A 21,933-nucleotide genomic window follows, 5' to 3' on the forward strand; every position below is an offset into this window, starting at 1 on the left:
CAGAGAATCCCAGAGAAGGGAGAGAAGGGAGCCGGCCAGACAGAGACAGTTACGGCAGTTCGTCATTCCAGTGCCTTGCTGTTCACCTTCGCACCCCTGGGCCAGACTGCACTCAATAATAGGACCTACTGAAGAGATGAGTCTTCAGTAAAGTCTTAAAGGTTGAGACCAAGTCTGCTTCTCTCACATGGATAGGCAGAGCTATGTAGGAGAAAGCCCTGCCTCCAGATGTTTGCTTAGAAATTCTAGGGACTATAAGGTCTGAGCCTTGTGACCGTAGCGTACGTGTAGGTATGCACGGCAGGACAAAATCAGAGATACTGTAGGTAGGAGCAAGTCCATGTAATGCTTTGTAGGTTAGCAGTAAAATCTTGAAATCAGGCCTAGCCTTAACAGGAAGCCAGTGTAGAGAGGCTAGCACTTGAGTAATATGATAAAAAATGTTGGTTCTAGTCAAGATTCTAGCAGCCGTATTTAGCACTAACTGAAGTTTATTTAGTGCTTTATCCAGGTAGCCGAAGAGTAGAGCATTGGATTAGCTTTTCTGCATCATTTTTGGACAAAAGTACCTGATTTTTCCAATGCTGCCCTTGAAATGTACTTGATATGTTCATCAAAAGGGAGATCAGGGTCCAGAGTAACGTCGAGGTCCTTCACAGTTTGATTTTAGACGACTGTACAATCATCAATATTAATTGTCAGATCAAACAGCAGATGTGTTTGTTTCTTTTGACCTAGAACTAGCATCTCTTGTTTCGCCGAGTTTAAAAGTAAAACATTTTCCGCCATCCACTTCCTTATGTCTGAAACACAGGCTTCCAGGGTAGGCAATTTTGGGGCTTCACCATGTTTCAGGTAGATAGAATTATGGTCAGATTTGCCAAATGGAGGGTGAGGGAGAGCTTTGTACGCATCTCTGTATGTGGAGTAAAAATGGTCTTGAGTTTTTCCCCTCTGGTTGCACATTTAACATGCTGATAGAAGTTAGGTAAAACTGATTTAAGTTTCCCTGCATTAAAGTCCCCGGCCACTAGGAGCGCCGCCTCTGGATGAACGTTTTCCTGTTTGCTTATGGCSMTATACAGCTCYTTGTGTGCGGTTTTAGTGTCAGCATTGGTCTGTGGTGGTATGTAGAAAGCTATGAAAAATAGAGATGAAAACTCTCTAGGTAGATAGTGTGGTCTACAGCTTATCATGAGATACTCTACTTCAGGCGAGCAAAACCTCGAGACTTCCTTAGATATCGTGCACCAGCTGTTGTTTGCGAATATACATATGCCGCCGCCCGGTGTCTTGCCAGGGGCTGCTGTTTTATCCTGCCGATAGAGTGTATAACCCGCCAGCTGTATGTTATTAATGTCGTCYTTCAGCCACATCTCGGTGAAACATAAGATATTACAGTTTTTAATGTCCCGTTGGTACAGTAGGATATACTTGCTTTCAGTTTGTCCCATTTATTTTCCAGCGATTGAARGTTGGATAATTTTTTCCCATCGATTGAACGTTGGCTAACAGTACAGATGGCAAAGGCAGATTAGCCACTCGTTGCCTGATCCTCACAAGGCACCCACGATCTCTTTCCGCGAAATCTCTGTTTCTTTCTCCAGCGATCAACGGGGATGAGGGCCTGTTCGGGTGTTTGGAGTATATCCTTCCCGTCCGACTCATTAAAGAACAATTATTTGTCCATTTCGAGGTGAGTAATRGCTGTTTTGATGTCCAGAAGCTCTTTTCGGTCATAAGAGATGGTAGCAGCAACATTATGTACAAAATAAGTTACAAACAATGCAAACAAACGAACAAAATAGCACGGTTGGTTAATTAAGAGCCAATAAAACCCGCCATTAACCCTGCCAAGGAATTAGCTGTAGGTGGACCTACCGTAAGAGTCCCCTCGAAGCCTACTATTAACTATTTGCAAACATTTCAAAAAACCTGTTTTTGCTTTGTTATTATGAGGCTTTGTGTGTAGATTGATAATACAAATATTTTGTTGTGCTAGTCGGTTTTGTGTGTCTGTGCTGTGTGTGGACTAGCTCTCTGAGCTATCTCTTTCTCCAGCTCTGTGAATTTATCCCACTCAATGATGTAGGAGCATCAGTGTGTTAGCATCAGTGTGTTCAGTGCTGGGGGGGTTGACTATCCTCGTCTGCAGGCCAGTTTGAATAGATGTGATCAGACTCACTCGGGGTGGGGGTAGTCGTCACCAAAAGAAAGCTCCTTCTGTCATCCTTTTGGAAATGTATYAAGTTGCCCTGCTCCACCACTGTTCCYTTCTTGTACAGGTTGACATAGGGTGTCTCAGTCTCAGGGTCCTCATTTCACACTATTCTGATTTTCCACCCTCCGCCAATACCCTCTCTCTTAAGAGAGAGGTATAGCTGTGTGCCATGGCCAGGGATGGTCTGTGTGTGAGATTAGGTTGCTTACGTTCCCATTTTTCTACAGTAGCAGTCAGCAAAAAGTGTCTCTGTATTGTCCATCAGGAGCTTCTCTTTGTACTCTTTCCGTGCCTTGTCATTTTTAATATCCAAAGGGAGACCTCTGCACAGAGGGAAGCCATGGAGCAGTTGGCCAAAGAGGCCTCTGCATTTGGGTGAGGGAGAAACTCTGCTGCCATTGTTGGGCACAGGGGCTTCACGCCTCTCACTTCACACTTCAGTTCTAGTTAATGTTGTAGCCGGGTATTTTCTTTCCTAGCAAGCTTGGTAGCTTTTTAACTTAGCATTCAGTCTCCATAAAGTGAAATATCTAGAGATTATTGTAATTTTCTTTTCATTCTAGGCTTTCGAAGTAGCTTCAGAATGGACTTTACCTACTCCGTTCCCGGTTGGATGATATTTCTGGGTTTCTGTTGCGCTTTTTTTGCCGGTTGCTGGTTTGTCAGAAATTTTGCTGGATAGTCCTTAGCAGTAAGAATTCTTGGTAATAAAAAATACATTTCGTCCATAATCAGGTTGTAGGTTTGGAGTTTTGATTTGGAGTGAAGGTTATGTTGTGGAAGGTAGTATCCTGTATATGTCATTGTAAAATAAATCCAAGTTTATACAACCCTAAATCGATATTTTTGTACAAACATGCTTAAAAATGCTAAATCTTCCTCTCTTCTCTTCCTGTCTTCTATCTCTCTCGCATTCTTTCTCTGTCTTTGTCTCTCTCTCTCTCTGTCTCTTTCTCTCTCTCTCTGCAGGAGCGTATCTTCCTCACGTTATCCAACTACATCTTCACAGCGATCTTCGTGGCTGAGATGACAGTCAAGGTAAGAGGGGACCAGGGAGACAGATCCTACCAGCGGGTAAACCCACACTCTCCTACCCAGGAAGACACACTGATCACTGTGCCTCGGGGCTGTGGTTAAGGCCTCCACAGATCTGGTCTAATCCACAGAGCCAGGTTAAATCTCTTCGCCCTCTGGCTGATATCAGGACATGTTAGGTAGAAGTTGCCCGTAGGCACAAATCTAAGATCAGCCTATCTTACCTGAGTCCGAACCTTTTCAGTAAGAGTAAAAAAATGCCCAACTGACCATAGATCAGTGTCTCGGGGGAAAATGTATCCTACTCCTATGAGGACTTCTTATAAAGCCTCATATCCATCAGTGATTTCTGTGTTKATTCTGCCCCAAAGCTTATTTGAAGAAATAGAGAGAGATGAGGGGGAGGGGAACGGAAGTACCGTTGTGTGTTTCATTAACGGTCACCATTTAGAGTGAGATGAGAAAATAGATCCTAGATGAGAAAATAGAGCCTAACAAAGTACCTAAAGTACCTGAAATACCTTAGATAGCTAAGATGACAGAAATACATTAAGGCACGGACCACCTCCAAATGATTGATCTTCAGCTCTGCTGTTTCACTGTCATTAAGACAGACAAAGCCTTTAAGAAAACAGGCTTTCAGTGTGATACCTCGGTAAGCCTCAAACACACACTCACACGAATGGGAGGGAATGCTTGCACACACACACATACACACACACACAAAGAGAGCGAGACACCTGTTACTAATACTAAGGAAAGGATTGTCTAGCCGATATTCAAATATCCTGGCTTTGAATGGAGGGTCATGTCTACGTATAGAGGCTTGTGGCAGGGGTAGGGAGCGGTGAGGAGGGGTGAGGGCTAGAGAAAGTTCACAGGTGTCACTCACTAAGACCTCCATTTCTATTCTGGTGCCCAACGCAATGCCAGGGCTCACACACACACACGCACACACATTGAGGGCAGACGGACACAAAATGGAAATCATGCCCAGGAATAATGGGGCTCGGGGGAGGTTAATTAACGTCACACACAGGAAGTCAGATGTCTGGGGGAAACTGACAGGGGCATAGGAACCAAAGGCTTTGTAACCTCGACACGTCTTTGTTCATCAGGGGTTTGATCATTCTCTTTGATACTGCCTGGTTATATATAGATTCATGCCTTAACGCTCTGACGAGGCACAGCATATGCAAATGAAGCCATGCCTAGTTGAGATGCAGTTTGTGAAGTTTCTATGGGTTCTTGTTGTGTCTCAGTCATTTTTGTAGATTGAAATACGGAGAGAAGAAAAGTCTTCAACGACAAAAGTTTGTATCTCACTTGACTTGGCCTAATTTACTTTGCACAACTCTAGAGGTGCCTCTCTGATTGACTGCTTTGACTATGTGTGTTTGTGTATATGCGTGTGCGTTACTGTCTTTCTTTGTGAATGTAATTTTGTAGCATGTATGTCGTTAACCCAGTGTCTGTGTATATTCTCAGGTGGCTGCACTGGGCTGGTTACTTGGTGATAAGACCTACCTGAGGAGCAGCTGGAACATTCTAGATGGGATTTTAGTGATGATCTCAGCCATAGATATCCTGGTCTCGTTGGTATCGAACAGCAGCCCCAAGATACTGGGCATGCTCAGAGTGCTGCGCTTGCTACGGACGCTCAGGCCACTACGGTGAGTTACACAAACAGTGGACCCACACAAATACACACGCACATATACTCACACAAACACATACGCACCTTCTCACAATACCACAAAAAGACCTGTTCCCAAAACAGTACAGTATATCTACCAGCCAACAGAGTGTGAGACTTTCCCCATATACAGTATGCTGTACTAACTTGACATACTGTATCTCTTAGGCCTGCACAATGAATCAAATTCACATTGAAATCGCAATATTGACATGTACAATATCCATATTTCAAGAGCTACATATCTTATGCAATATTTTGAAATGCATCTCAGTCGTGTGTAACGTCCGTTTTTAGGAGCAAAATCATCCTGCAGCTGCTTCCCACTAGGGTTACTGGTTAAATATAAAAAATCTATGTAAAAAAATCATAAAATAAGATGATTTTGACATACATTTTTAAAAAATTACAAAGCTGTAAAAGATTATGCTATATATAACCCATCAATTTAGTGAATACCATTTGTGTTTAATATGAGGGTTTCTGCCTGAAATATCCCTTATATAATTTTTTAACATTTATTTTACCCCCTTTTTCTCCCCAATTTCGTGGTATCCAATTGTTAGTAATTACTATCTTGTCTCATCGCTACAACTCCCGTACGGGCTCGTCCTCCGAAACACAACCCAACCAAGCCGCACTGCTTCTTAACACAGCGCGCATCCAACCCAGAAGCCAGATGCACCAATGTGTCGGAGGAAACACCGTGCACCTGGCAACCTTGGTTAGCGCGCTCTGTGCCCGGCCCGCCACAAGAGTCGCTGGTGCGCGATGGGACAAGGATATCCCTACCGGCCAAACCCTCCCTAAGCCGGACGACGCTAGGCCAATTGTGCMTRGCCCCACGGACCTCCCGGTCGCGGCCGGCTGCGACAGAGCCTGGGCGCGAACCCAGAATCTCTGGTGGCACAGCTAGCGCTGCGATGCAGTGCTGCGATACAGTATTTTTTACAGAGTTTTATTTATTTTATTATGTCAGTAGGTCTTTGTTGTAAATGTTTTGACTCCAAACTGGTGGCAGTGGTGAAAAAATGGAATTGCTGGAAGAGTTACAGAGTTAATTGAAAATATTGCTGTTGTGGATGAGATTTTCTTTTCATACATTTTCTCACTAAAAACAAATGGTTATATATAGAACCAAATATGAGTTATTTGACTTGTAACCATAGCGGATACCTTTTTGGTGCTTTATATAACAATTTTTTTTAAATTTCTATAAAGAACCATGCTTTAAATGGAACCTTTATGGTGCTATAAAGAACCCATTCCTAAGGTTTTATAACAGGGGTATTCAACACTTACCCTACGAGGTCCGGTACCTGTGTGTTTTCTGCTCTACCTGATAATTAATTGCTACAGTAGCACCTGGTGTCCCAGGTCTAAATCAGTCCATGATTAGAAGGGAACAACGAAAAAAATGCAGTGGAACTGGCTTCGAGATCCAGAGTTGAGTTTTAGGGTTCTATAAAGAACCATAAAAAGAGGTTCTACCCTTTTTTATGGTTCTATATAGAACCTTTATGGAGAATGGTTCTATAATGAAAATGTCTCAATCTCAAAGGTTCCTTGTAGATCCTTTTGAAGAAACATACAGGGTTTTTTATTCTGGTTAGCCATATTATATTGTTAAAATTCCATGGCATTATTATTGTTTTAATTAACAAATTGAATCAGGTGTGCTAGTTCTGGAACAGCTGGCAGTCGCTGATGAGAGAATTGAGCACCACTGACTTAGGCTACCATTCACAATTAACACAAGGCCATACATACTGTACAGTACACTACCTTTCAAAAGTTTGGGGTAACTTAGAAATGTCGTTGTTTTTGAAAGAAAAGCACATTTTTTGTCCATTAAAATAACATCAAATTGATCAGAAATACAGTGTAGACATTGTTAATGTTGTAAATGGCTATTGTAGCTGGAAACAGCAKATTTTTTATGGAATATCTACATAGGCGTACAGAGGTCCATTATCAGCAACCATCKCTCCTGTGMTCCAATGGCACGCTGTGTTAGCTAATCCAAGTTTATCATTTTAAAAGGCTAATTTATCATTAGAAAACCCTTTTGCAATTATGTTAGCACAGCTGAAAACTGTCGTTCTGATTAAAGAAGCAATAAAACTGGCCTTTAGACTAGTTGAGTATCTGGASCATCAGCATTTGTGGGTTCGATTACATGCTCAAAATGGCCAGAAACAAATAACTTTCTTCTGAAACTCGCCAGTCTATTCTTGTTCTGAGAAATGAAGGCTATTCCATGCAAGAAATTGCGAAGAAACTAAAGATCTCATACAACGCTGTGTACTACTCCCTTCACTGAACAGCGCAAACTGGTTCTAACCAGAAAAGAAAAGGAGTGGGAGGCCCCGGTGCACGACTGAGCAAGAGGACAAGTACATTAGAGTGTCTAGTTTGAGAAASAGATGCCTCACAAGTCCTCAACTGGCAGCTTCATTAAATAGTACCCGCAAAACACCAGTCTCAACGTCAACAGTGAAGAGGRGACTCCGGGATGCTGGCCTTCTAATACGTTTTTTTTGTATCAATTAGTATATTTGAGTTTAACCATAATATTTGTTGTAATATTTGATCAGCCTTTTCTGGTGGATTAAACTGAAATTGCAACCAWCTTTCTATGGCTTGTTTTAAAAATAGCGATATGAAGATGATTTAATTTTAACATAACCGAAAGTGAGAGGTTGTAATCTCAATAAAGGGAAAAAGGCAATTCTTGAACATGGGGTGAGAAATTCTTACTAATCTGCTAGAGATTAAATGAAGAAAATGGCGCCGACAGATAGGGCAGCCGTGCTTCTAGCTCCCAGGCAACTTTGCAGTATTTTTTTTATGTGCTGTGTCTTACATTATTAGCCCAGATTTTTTTTGTGTTATTACATACATCCGGGAAGAACTTTTGGATATCAGAGCGGCGGTAACTTGCCAGTATTACGACCAGGAATTCAACTTTCCCAAATCTGATCCTTTGTTCGTACCCCCCAGGGCAATTGAACTGATTCCAGAGGCTGATCCAAAATACTGCCGGCGGAGAAGAGATATTCGGAGTGGACTTCTAGTCTGACTCAGGAGGTGCYCACACCACCCACCGCTTCTGAGTATGTTACTCGTTAATGTTCAATCCATGGATAATAAAGTTGACGAGCTCAGGGCTAGGAATTCCTTCCAGAGAGACATCAGGGACTGTAACATAGTCTGTTTCACGGAAACATGGATCTCTCGGGATATACTATCTGAATCCGTACAGCCAGTTGAGTTCTCAGTTCATCGCGCAAACAGGAATTAATATCTCTCCGGAAAGAAGGGTAGGGGTGTATGTTTGATGATTAACTACTCATGGTGTGATTATGCTAACATACAGGAACTCAAGTCCTTTTGTTCACACGACCTAGAATACCTCACAATCAAATGCCAACTGTATTACCTCCCAAGCGAATMATCTTCAGTTATAGTCACAGCCGTGTATAGTCCCCCTCAAGCCGATACCAAGACGGCCCTCATAGAACTTCACTTGACTTTATGCAAACTGGAAACCACATATCCTCAGGCCGTATTTAATGTAGCTGGGGATTTTAACAAAGCAAATTTGAGGAAAACGTTACCGAAGTTCTATCAACACATTGACTGTAGAACTCGCGCTGCTGAAACACTCGACCACTGCAACTCCAACTTCCGGGATGCCTACAAGGCCCTCCCCCGCTCTCCCTTCAGAAAATCTTATCATGACTCCATTTTGCTCCTCCCTTCCTATCGGCAGAAACTCAAACAGGAAGTACCTGTGCTAAGGACTATTCAATGCTGGTCTGACCAATCGGAATCCACGCTTTTGGACGAGTTTTAATGACTCCAACCTAAGTGTATGTAATCTTCCGACTTCAACTGCATATTTTCTTAATTCCTTTCCTTTACTTTAGATTTGTGTGTATTGTTGTGAAATTGTTAGATATTCCTTGTTAGATATTGCTGCACTGTTGGAGATAGTGCAGCATTTCTCTACACCCGCAATAACATCTGCTGAACATGTGTATGTGACCAATAACATTTGAWTTGATTTAAGAGAACCAGTTCTGATTTAAGTATAACTTTTGTATGATTGAAACCTTTAGTGAGATGTCTAATGCTTAATATTTAATKATTTCTGCCCTCCAAATTCATATTTGTAATGATGGGCGGTGAGTCGGAAGCAGGTGCAGGTGAAACGTTTGAATATAACAACAAAACCAAGAACACGACACTAACGTAAGGCAGTATGCCGAGACACACGAACACAGGGAGTGTTTTTTWTWWATMTATTTATTTTTGTGTTGGGGGTGATGTCGGGTCTGGGTGTTGGAACTGAGCTACCTGGGAGGCCTCAGCCGGTTTGTAGGCTCCCATGCCTCACTGGGTTGGATAGGCTCCCATGCCTAAGCTGCATGAACAGTTACCCGTGCCTCAGCCGTGGCAAGCGGGGAGGTCTGAGCCAGCTCATCAGGCTCTTACCTCTCAGCCGGTTCGTCAAGGTTTCTGAGCCTCAGCAGATGCGACCGGTCCGTTCTGGATCCCTGGGATCGTCTCTGTGGTTGGCGTCCTGCGGCTGGAGCCAAACGCGCCAGGGAGGGGGTACTCTCACGTATGCTCTCTCTCCGGCGCTCTAGGTCGTCATGCTCCTGCGCCTCAGCTTGATCAACAGGCTCCCGCTCCTTAGCAGAGGTGACCGGTCCGCTCCTGATCCCCGGGATCGTCATCTTGGTCGGCGTCCTGCAGCTGGAGCCGCGCGTCAGGGAGGGGGTTCTGTCACGTGTGCTCCCTCTCTGGCCTCGGTCACCAGGCTGCTCGTTAGGGCGCAAACCTGTCATCAGCGTTACGCGTATTTGCGCATAATGAACTCACCTGGACTCCATCCCCTCCTTGATTACCTGCCCTTTATATGTCACTCCCATTTYTTTCTTCCCCAGTTGTCATTGTTTCTGTTTCTGTGTCATGTCGGTGCGCTGTTTGTGTTTCTTGTTTTGTTCATTTATTTATTAAATGTATTCACTCACTGAACTTGCTTCCCGACTCTCAGCATACATCGTTAAAATATTCATTATATAAATAGGRCCGTTTAATTTTGTCTGGCTTACCGTTCAAAACAAAATTGAATATTTTTTGCTCATATCATTTAAAAAGTGTGGCAAGGCCATAAGCAAATACATAAACTGGGATATGACTAAAGAGTTAATCAGGGTAATTCTTCCACAAATAATCCGCTATTTTCAATTCCATGCTAGCAAGATCTTATCTATTTTTGCTGACTTTCTTTTCAAATGTATTGTAGTGAGATKATTTCTTTCTTTCGGCATTTGAATATGGAGTATGTCCACCTCACCGTCAGACCATTTTATTGGTAATGTAAAAGTTGTATTTTTTTGTGATCCTGTTGGTGTGTGTTTGTGTTTGTGTTTGTCGCGTGCAGACAGTGGTGGTGTGTGGTGTGTGTGTGTGTGTTGTGTGTGTGTGTGTGTGTGTGTGTGGTGTGTGTGTGTGTGTGTGTGTGTGTGTGTGTTGTGTGTGGTGTGTGGTGTGTGGTGTGTGGTGTGTTGGTGTGTGTGTGTGTGTGTGTGTGTGTTTTCCCTTATTCATGGCTCTCCTCTCGTGAAGCTCTAGAGGCTTTGCCTGCACTAAATATTTATCAACATCTAGGAAGAGCACAAAATCAAAATATTCATTTTTCCTGCCCAATTTACCCACAAAACTCTGAGGATACCCACTTCAATATCCTACCTGACCCCTCTCAATTATGACCCCTGACCGCTTGGAAATGGAATCTACTATCCCTGCCTCCAAACTAGAATTGCTTTTATCTTCGAGTTCATATTTGTGTGTGTGATCTCAGCAGTGTGAACCCATCAGATCAACAGTCATTTTCTATAATATAGTTTGTTTAGTTGATGTGGGTTTATGTACAAACATTGGGAAAGTATTCAGACCCCTTCATTTTTTTCATATTTTGTTACATTATATCCTTATTCTAAAATTGATTAAATATAAAATGTTCCTCATCAATCTACACACAATAGAACTGTGTCATTGTGCACACCTGGTCCCCATTCCCACTGATTGTATTTSTATAAATCTGCCCTTTGTTTCACCATTGGGCTGTCGATTATTGTTACTATGTCCGTTGGTCATGTGAGTACCTGTGCTGTGTGTTTTGGCTTTTGTGCCATTGTGGATTGTGCAATTGATTACAGGTCGCGTCCCATGTGATAATCATTGTGCGCTTGTGTTATTTATTTGAGGTACTCCTCGCTCTTTTGTTTGGGTTTCTACCCTGTGTGTTGTATACGTGTTTGTTTGSTCTTCGTCCCTGTGCCTTTACATGGCACGCTGTAATTTGGGGTAAAGAAATAAAAAAACATATTACGCATTCCTGCGCCTGTCTCCCGACCAGTTATGCTAACGTGACACCGGTTGGCCATTTGATCACTTGTTCAGCAGTCTTATGGCTTGGAGGTAGAAGCTGTTAAGGAGCCTTTTGGACCTAGACTTGGCACTCCAGTACCGCTTGCCGTGCAGTAGCAGAGAGAACAGTCTATGACTTGGGTGACTGAAGTCTTTGACACATTTTTGGTCCTTCCTCTGACACCGCCTAGTACATAGGTCCTGGATGGCAGAAAGCTTGGCCCCAGTGATGTACTAAGCCGTCCGCACACTACCCTCTGTAACACCTTATGGTCGGATGTCGAGTAGTTGCCATACCAGGCGGTGATGCATCCGGTCAGCATGCTCTCGATGGTGCAGCTGCAGAACYTTTTGAGGATTTGGGAACCKATGCCAAATATTTCCAGTCTCCTGTTGTTGTGTCCTCTTCACAGCTGTCTTGGTGTGTTTAAACCATGACACCAAGGAACTTGAAACTCTCAACCCGCTCCAATACAGCTCGGTGTATGTCAATGGGGAGCTATTCGGCCCTCTTTTCCTGTAGTCCACGATCAGCTCTTTTGCCTTGCTCACGTTGAGGGAGAGGTTGTTCTCCTGGCACCACACCTCCAGGACTCTGACCTCCTCCCTATAGCCTGTCTCATCGTTGTCGGTGATCAGGCCTACCACTGTTGTGTCATCACACACTTAATGGTGTTGTTGAAGTCGTGCTTGGCCACGCAGTCGTGGCTGAACAGGGAGTACAGGAGGGGACTGAGCATGCACCCTTAAAAGGCACCTGTGTTAAGAATCAGCATGGCGGATGTGTTGTTACCTACCCTCACCACCTGGGGGCGGCCGTCAGGAAGTCCAGGATCCAGTTGCAGAGGGAGGTGTTTAGTCCCAGGGTCCTTAGCTTAGTGATGAGCTTTGAGGGCACTATGTTTCCCACAAACTACACATAAAGGAATATGTAGTTAATGTATTTATTCAAGTTTTTTGTCAGTTTCAACACTTTAGTAAGATCCTGACTTGGAGCTGGCGGGAATAGTGTGTGAGAGAGAAATAGGTTAGAAAGTAAGCGACATGCGAGGTAGAACGAGAGAAGGGGAGATGGATAAAGAAACGGAGAGAAACGTTAAGCTGGTGTTCTCTCTTCTCCGCTGACGCTACAGCTGATCGCTCCGATCAGGAATAATACAATAATAATATCTCTGTTGAGAGTACACTCTTAGAAAAAAAGGTGATATCTAGAACCTAAAAGGGTTCTTTAGGCTGTCCCTATAGGATAACCCTTTGAAGAGCCCTTTTTGGTTCCAGGTAGAACCCTTTTAGGTTCCACGTAAAACCCTTTCCACAGAGTGTTCTACATGGAAACCAAAAGGGTTCTACCTGGAACCAAAAATGGCTCTCCTATGGGAAAAGTCGAAGAACCCTTTTGGAACCCTTTTGTCTAAGTGTGTTAATTAGCTGTTAAACCGCTACGCTCGGACGAGAAGAGAGGAGAAGAGGGGAGGGGAGGACAGTTGAGGAGAGGTGGAGTGCATGAAATGGCCATAATATTAGTATGCTGGTCTGGGTTTCTGTGATATATTGTATATAAAGCTATAGATGTACTGAAGGCTGTCTCAGAGAAAGTTCAGTTAATTTGACAGAGAATTAAAGTTACGCTTCAAGGAGTTCTCTGAAAATGAGGGCTTAATGTGTTCTGAACTGAGCTTGTGTGGCAAGCATCTCATAGGACTAAATTAAAATAAAGGAGAAAATCAATGCTTGACAAAACTCTAAAGCATTAATAGCTAAAAAGTATGCAGATCAATTTCTTTTCACATTCAAACTATCAAACAAACAAAAGGGAGAAGAGCAACACACTAGAGCATTGGAATTGTACTTGTGATTTTCAGTTTGTCAGTTCAGAGTCTTTAGTTTGGTTTCAGGGGAAGAGAGGAGAAGACTGTGTGAATTAAACATGAGTCATCGGTCTGTGTTTTCCCCTCAAGCATTGGAGTGTGTAAGGTTCACGCGCGCACACACACACACACACACACACACACACACACACACACACACACACACACACACTTAGACGGAGGTGACATTACGGCCAGTGAGAAAGAGTCCCTGTTCCTTTTTACTAATCTTTTTCTTCTATTCATTTCATCCATTCATCCATCCTCAGTGACTGTTCTGTTCTAACACTCTGCATACTGAATATGCTGAAGTACGTAAGAAAGAAAAGACAAGAAGAGAAGAAAAAAACGGTCCTACACTCTACTCCAACTACTCACATTGTCCCAGATACCAGTGCATGTGTGTGCGCATGTGTGTGTATTTATGTCTCTGTCTGCAGGTATGTGTGTTGGTTTTCCTCATTAGGGATATTAATGCCATTATACAGGAGCAGAGAGGAGTCTCCAGGAGTGTTGGTGTGTGTGTGTGTGTTGTGTGTGTGTGTGTGTGTGTGTGTGTGTGTGGTGTGTGTGGTGTGTGTGTGTGTGTGTGTGTGTGTGTGTGTGTGTGTGTGTGTGTGTGTGTGTGTGTGTGTTGTGTGTTGTCTTTGTTAACATGACACATACCACTACTGTAATCATCCATCAACACTGTGACCTCAATTCAGGCTTCACCACGGGGAATCCTGTTGTTAGCCCAAAGTCCCTTTAAGACCAACTTACATCCCTTTATGTCTCCTTAAGTCACCTTATTCAACATAACTCTCTCACATTAGCTGGCAACCAGGGGAAGATAGACTGTTCCAAAATGCCAGTGTGGCGGGGTCAGGAGTGTTAGCCACATTGTTTTTGATGTATCCTCTCTGTCTTCCCTTTGGTTGACCCCTGTCAGCTGTGTGTTTTGGCTCATCCGTCTCTCCCAGTAGGTGATGTAATTATCTGGGGTTGTATCCTCGTACCCCTCGCCCCGTGACTGGGCGCTTCGTTAACTCCCGTGTTAATTAAAACAGCCTCCAAACATATAACATTTAATCCAGTCGCTTAGCTAATGCTTTCATCCAGAAAGAGTGTCTCACAATGATTGTATTCATACTAAGAGGGTGGAAATGACAATACACAGTAAGAAAAACCTTTATTTATAGATGTAAATTCACAGGAATATAATACAAGAGTAAAATTGAAAAGTGTGTATCAAATGTGGAGAAAAAGGGGAGACAGAAGAGAAGAGGAGGGGAGAGAGAGAGAAGTAATTGCAGGGGTAGGGTAGGCCCATCTCTCCCTCCATCTCTAAAGTACCTCCTCTATCCATCCCTCCATCCATCTCTCCTTCTGTCCATCTCTCCTTCCCCTTCATCTCCATCCTTGCTCAGAGTCGTTTAATCAGAGCGTCTTCTCTGCTCGGGAACGAGCGTCTCGCTTATACTTTACTTATTATCTTTCTTCCGAGCGAGGATTGACGGAGGGAGGGAAACCATGAATGAATAGACATTTTCCATATTATGAATAGACATTATTGAAAGAGTCCTTGCTATAATCATCAGTGTGTATTGACTTGTCATACAAGACTTGCAAGACAAGCACCTTGACTATAAAATAACATTGTTTTTTTCAAAGATGATGCATCTTGAATGTCATGAGCAGAAATCACTGCTTTTATATGCAGACTTAGAAAACAATGAGTAAGAAACATTCATGATTTGCTGTGCTAGATACATAAGCAAGGACATGGAACGGTAGGAGAGACGAGACCCTACTTAACTGTACAAACAAAGATGACAAGTTTCTATCCTCTGTGACTCGCTGAATTTCTTGCCGTTTCTCCCTCGTCTCTCATGTTTCCTCCCTCTATTCTCTCTCTGGTATACACTGGGTGTATGGAGGCATGGGGGGGAGGGAGGAGGGAGGGAGAGGGAGGAGGGAGGGAGGGACGGGGGAGGGAGGGAGGGAGGAGGGTTTTTTACACAAAAGTGGTCAAATATATAAAAGGTAGAATTTACACTTGGATTTTTTGCAAGGACAATACAGGATTACTACCCTCCACAACATAACCCTGACTCCAAATCAAAACTCTAAACTACAACCTGATTTTGGACAAAAGGACCTGGAAGGATTACAAGTACCAAAGATATTATTTCCAAGCTATACAGCAAATGCTCTGGCAGACAAGCAACAGAAACCTGAAAAACACCATCCAACCTTGCTAACAGAACATATCTGACTGCAACATTCAATTAATACTGAGGAGTGAAGTGAGAGGAGTCAAGGCCCTTGAGCCCACAATGGCAGGATAGTTTCACACCTACCCCACCCAAATGCAGAGCCTTTGAAGCCCCTCCGGCAGTTCAGAGGAAATTACAATACGGACAATTAAGAAACAACTTTTTGCTGACAATTATAAAAATTGGAACATAAGCAACTTAATCTTCCACACAGACCATCCCCTGCATGGTGCAGTGTTGAGGGGGGGGGGGCGGTGTTAGCCGAAGGGTTGAAACTCAGGATACTAGACAACGAGGACTATGAGCAGCCAATGTCAAACCTGTACAAGTCTGGAACAGTAATGGTACAGGGCAAGCCCAAGCAGTTTCAGCTGGACTTTCACATAATCAAAGAGATAGCTCAGCAGGATAAGCTCTCTCTTGAGAAAGATACCCCCACCTCGAGTGTGTCAGACCAGACCTCTTCATTATACAACCCCACAGATGAGCAACCTCTAGTGGAAAGTCAACCTCCCAGCACAGATTACTACTCCCTCATTGAAATGAAGGATACATTCCCCCAGCTGGAGGTAAGGCATGTGGAGCTGGAACAGCAGGTGAACACACTCCAGTCAGCACAAAAAATAGTCCAGCTCAACAACACCCCATCAACCAGACCCGGAGAGCTGGAGGTGGAGAGAGACATATCTGCACTATGGACTGTGGTGAGACAAAATCAACAGGAGAAAGAGCAGGAGAAAAAGAACAAACAGCAAAAACATATACATGATCAAATACAAATCTTAGAATCAACTATTAAAGACTACCTGAACCCACTGGATTCTCTAATTACATTGAATGAACTACAGGACAAAATACAAACCCGCCAACCCAAAAAGGCCTGTGGTGTTGATGGTATCCTCTATAAAATCATAAAATATACAGACCACAAATTCCAATTGGCTATATTTAAACTCTTTAACATTATCCTTAGCTCTGGCATCTTCCCCAATATTTGGAACCAAGGACTGATCACCCCAATCCACAAAGGTGGAGACAAATTTGACCCCAATAACTACCGTGAGATACAGTTGAAGTCGGAAGTTTACATACACCTTAGTCAAATACATTTAAACTCAGTTTTTCACAATTCCTGACATTTAATCCTAGTAAATATTCCCAGTAGGTCAGACCTGGGCCCTGACAGTAAATTTCAGTAAGACAAAAATAATGGTGTTCCAAAAAAGGTCCAGTTGCCAGGACCACAAATACAAATTCCATCTACACACTGTTGCCCTAGAGCACACAAAAAACTATACATACCTCAGGCTAAACATCAGCGCCACAGGTAACTTCATCAAAGCTTTGAACGATCTGAGAGACAAGGCAAGAAGGGCCTCCTAAGGCATCGAAAGGAACATAAAATTTGACATACCAATTAGGATCGGCCAAAAAATACTTGAATAGAATAGAACCCATTGTCCTTTATGGTAGTGAGGTCTGGGGTCCGCTCACCAACCAAGAATTTACAAAAATGGGTAAACACCAATTGAGACTGCATGCAGAATTCTGCAAATATATCCTCAGTGTACAACGTAAACCACCAAATAATGCTTGCAGAGCCGATAGGCGCTAATTATCAAAATCCAGAAAAGAGCTGTTAAATTCTACAACCACCAAAAGGAAGCAATTCCCAAACCTTCCATAACATAGCGATCACCTACAGAGAGATGAACCTGGCGAAGAGTCCCCTAAGCAAGCAGGTCCTGGGACTCTGTTCACAAACACAAACAGACCTCACAGAGCCCCAGGACAGCAACACAATTATACCCAACCAAATCATGAGAAAACAAAAAGAGAATTACTTGACACATTGGAAAGWATTAACAAAATAAAATCTGCAAACTAGAATGCTATTTGGCCCTAAAGAGAGAGTACACAGTTGCAGAATTCCTGACCACTGTGACTGACCCAAACTTAAGGAAAACTTTGACTATGTACAGACTCAGTGAGCATAGCCTTGCTATTGAGAAAGGCCGCCGTAGGCAGACCTGGCTCTCAAGAGAAGACAGGCTATGCGCACACTGCCCACAAAATGAGGTGGAAACAGAGCTGCACTTCCTAACCTCCTGCCAAATGTATGACCATATTAGAGACCCATATTTCCCTCAGATTACACAGATCTACAAAGAATTTGAAAACAAACCCAATTTTGATAAACTCCCATATCTACTCGGTAAAATACCACAGAGTGCCATCACAGCAGCAATATTTGTGACCTGTTGACACAAGAAAAGGGCAACCAGTGAAGAACAAACACCACTGTAAATACAACCCATATTTATGTTTATTCATTTTCCCTTTTGTACTTTAACTATGTGCACATCGTTACAACAATTTGAAATGTCTTTATTATTTTTGAACTTCTGTGAGTGTCATGTTTACTGCACATTTGTATTGTTTATTTCACTTTTGTTTATTATCTACTTCACTTGCTTTGGCTATGTTAACATATGTTTCCCATGCCAATAAAGCCCTTGAATTGAATTAAATTGAATTGAGAGAGAGAGAGCAGATGATAGAATTACATTTATGGTCATCCCAAATGTGTTACACTTGTGGTGTGGTGTGGTGTAGGGGAGTGGGTAGGTCCGTGAATGTGTGCGTTTGTCCGTGTATGCTTATGTTTGTCCGAGTGTGTTTCTCCATATCTGTGTACTGATCAGTGTTATTGATCTGGTCTTAGTCTCAGTGTTATCTCCATATCCTCCGTATATCTTCTCTTAGTTTTTCTCTTAATGAACTATTGATTTCCTTTCACCCCGCCTCACAGATAGACAGTCAGGTGGTAGAGAGTGACAGACAAGTAGAAAGACAGAGAGGTTGAAAGACAGACAGAAAGATAGACAGACAGGTAGTAAAGATACATACTGATTAGGGGGAGAGACGGTGCAGAGAGAGAGGTGAGAAGAGGGGAAGAGGTACTGGAGGGGTGAGGGCAATTGACTGTCACTGATTCCCTGTGACAGAAAAAAAGGACAGAGGGCTAGGAGACGAAGGGTGAAGAAGGGAAAGGGGAAGAGGAAGGAAGGAGAAGGGAAAGGGAAGAGGGGGAGGGAGAGCCACAGGCGTCTCCATCTGGCCTGGCTGCTCTGTAACAGACCTAAACAACTCTCTCTCCTGCACTCTTCATCAGTCTTCTGCGTTTAACATTGTGCCTCTGTGTCTCTCTGTGTTCTCCAGTGTGATCAGCAGGGCGCCAGGTCTGAAGCTGGTAGTGGAGACTCTGATGTCGTCTCTGAAGCCTATAGGGAACATCGTGGTCATCTGCTGCGCTTTCTTCATCATCTTTGGTATCCTGGGAGTACAGGTGAGAATAGACAATGTATGCAACCCATACAAAAAGCCCCAGCATATTATTATTAATTTGTAAACATTTCAAAAATGATTCCACTTTGACATTATGGGGTATTGTGTGTAAATCAGTGACACAACATCTCAATGTAATCTATTTCTATTTTTGTTCCCAAAACAATATGATTCAACCAATGTCAGGGAACATTTTTCTTTCAAGTAGTTTTCACATCTTAATAACTTTGGTATGAGAACTCATCTCCACTCCTTATATACACCAAACTCTTCTCTCCACCTCAGAGTTTATTATTATAAAAATGTTTTACGTTTATTTAACCAGTAAAATACCATTGAGGTTAGACACCTATTTTTTGAGGAGGACCTGACAAGAGGTCAGCAGGAGGTCGTCAGCATATACACATGACACAAACGCACAATACAATACATAAAAAACAATGACAATGGTCAATACCATTTTCTTCTAGCAGAGATTTCAACTCAGACAGTAACACCCTCTCCTCCAGAAAAGCATTGTAGGAGGATTGTTTCCCCATTTCCGTCTTTGCCTTAGGAACTGTGAAGGAGAGCACTGACTGAGAGTGGAGGCTGTAGGATTGTGATGTTGATGTTAGCGAGGAGCAAAGATATGAATGGAGTAGCCCAAGCCTCATACACAACTATTGCTCAAGCCTTCTGGTAGGAAGGGAGGGCCACTTCACCGTGTCGTATACTGTAGTTTACAGTGATGGGTGAGTGGCCTTGCATTAGTTATGAACCTAAGCACTCCGTGATACACCACTTCCAGTAGCTTAAGGGTAATGGTGGAGGCTCGCATGTAAATAATGTGAACCTAGTCCAACACAGATAAAAATGTCTCTTGGACAAAATCCTTCCTAACTGACATTGAAAAAATGTATTAAAATAAAAACTCAATTTCAGTTTATTTTCCACGTTTTCAATGTGCTGTTTGAGTGGTTCTCCAGCCTGGTCCTGGGGACCCAAAGGGGATCATTTTTTAGTTTTTGCCCTAGCACTACACACCTGATTCAAATCAACAAAGCCTGATGATGAGTTGATCATTTGAATCAGCTGTGTAGTGCTAGGGCAAAAACTAAAATGTGCTCCCCTTTGCGTCCCCAGGACCAGGATTGAGAACCACTGACTAACCCAGGGGTGTCAAATTCATTTCCCCTCGGGGGCTGCATTCAGTCTTTAACAAGGTCCTGAAAATTGGTTATATTTCCTCACTGTRAAAATTTGCAAAAAATTGTCCTCTATCCATCTTTTTAGGAATGTTATATGCTCCCTGACTGTCTAGCTTTCATTTAGATTATTATTAGCGAGCTGGACAAAGTCAAGATTTGTTTTTAGTCATTTTAAAGTATATTGACTTAGTCCCCCCCCGAGTGTGTTTGACACCAACCCTGATCTAACCAAATGCCTAGCTACTTATACAAAGATACTCCTTCGATCAGCTGGCCATTTAATGTTAAATGGACCCTTGAGGGACTCCTTTCGTGAGTTGTCGAAACTCTAACTGTATGCCCTCCTGTGCCACACGCTGGGTTCTGTCGGAGAGATAGTTTTGCAACCCATCCAACACTCTAGCATCAAAACCAATGTTTTCGAATCTACGCGGCAACAGGGCATGGTCAACAGTGTCGAAGGCTTTCAATAAATCAATCAAAAGTTCAACACAATCCAGTTTGTTGTCCTATGCATCCTGAAAATCACTGATTACCTTGTTTTCAGCTGTTTTGCTCTAAAACCAGACAGATTTTGGTATAGGAGTGACAACACTATCAATGGACTGTAACTGACAAGTGGCTAATATGTCATTACCCATAAGCCCCCTCTTCTCCAATCACCCCCTGAGAGGACTCATAGGTCGTACATCAGGGAACACCTCTGAGAAAAACGTTTTTTCATGAGACATGTCAGCAGAAGAAGTGGTCTTCCGGGCGTTTCTGGGCTATAACTCAGCCGTGAGGGCTAGCCCTGCTTGTCAAGTTATATAGATGGAGAAGACATGGCCGTTAATCCACTGTCCAATTTACACTAACGAGTTAGATGTCCTTGGGGTCCGGGTCAGAGCGGATGAGGCAAAGCGAGAGGATTTACTCCGCCCAAAATCTGTCCCCGTGAGACAAGCCTGTTTTTGTATGGAGGTCTATTAATAAGAGAGTGTCGAATTATGTGAGGCGTATTTGATCGAATAGAAGTTGTGTAATGTTTAGGTTGTTACAAATGTACTGATATAAGTGGATGCACGTGGCATTGTGGCAACTTTGAGAAAAACTACTTAGTTGTGCCTGTTGCTTACATGCAGTATCTGCCCTCTCATTGGCTAGAATGGTCCCAACTGATCTTGCCTGCCTTCAATCATTGAGGACATGTATTTCCATTGTTAGAGCGGTCAATTGGCTATCTTATCAATATAATAGATCATCTTTGTCCGGGTTACTCGCATGTGTGTGTGTGTGTGTGTGCGTGTGTGTGTGTGTGTTTTTGGGGGGTGGGGTGGGGTGGGGTGTCTGTGTCTGTGTCTGTGTGTGTGAATAACAATTAGGGGAACATGCAAGGGAATCCTATCACGGAAAAACAGGAGCAATTGGAATGTACCATAATGATGACATTAGTGTGACCATTGTGTGTGTGTGTGTGTGTGTGTGTGTGTGTGTGTGTGTGTGTGTGTGTGTGTGTGTCTCTCTGCATTTTTTTCCTTCAGCTCTTCAAGGGGAAGTTCTTTGCATGTCAGGGAGATGACGTGAGAAACATCACCAACAAGTCAGACTGTATAATTGCCAACTACAAATGGGTTAGACAGCAGTACAACTTTGATAACCTGGCACAGGTACCATTCTCAATACTTGCAGTGGGATGTATCTCCACCACTTTCTTTCTAAAATGCTCTTGTGGAAACCTTGTTTGTGACCCTATTTCTCTCACCCCCCTTCTCTCTCTCTCTCTCTCTCTCTCTCTCTCTCTCTCTCTCTCTCTCTCTCTCTCTCTCTTCTTCTCCTCTCTCTCTCTCTCTCTCTCTCTCTCTCCTCCCCTCCACCCTTCTATCCGCTCACT

At 43.0% G+C, this 21,933-nt stretch overlaps 1 protein-coding gene across 1 annotated transcript in view; it reads left to right on the forward strand.

Annotated features, from left to right (window-relative positions):
- The window catches only part of cacna1g (calcium channel, voltage-dependent, T type, alpha 1G subunit), a 207,000-nt gene that overhangs the window by 135,767 nt on the left and 49,300 nt on the right, over window positions 1-21,933 (forward strand). Inside the window, 4 exon segments of the mRNA XM_070445033.1 lie at window positions 3,191-3,259; window positions 4,745-4,929; window positions 18,745-18,871; window positions 21,584-21,709. Of these exon segments, the coding sequence (XP_070301134.1) occupies window positions 3,191-3,259; window positions 4,745-4,929; window positions 18,745-18,871; window positions 21,584-21,709 (507 nt within the window).

This window comes from Salvelinus sp. IW2-2015, linkage group LG8 (genome assembly GCF_002910315.2).
Source record: "Salvelinus sp. IW2-2015 linkage group LG8, ASM291031v2, whole genome shotgun sequence".
In the NCBI taxonomy this organism is placed as follows: Eukaryota; Metazoa; Chordata; class Actinopteri; order Salmoniformes; family Salmonidae; genus Salvelinus; species Salvelinus sp. IW2-2015.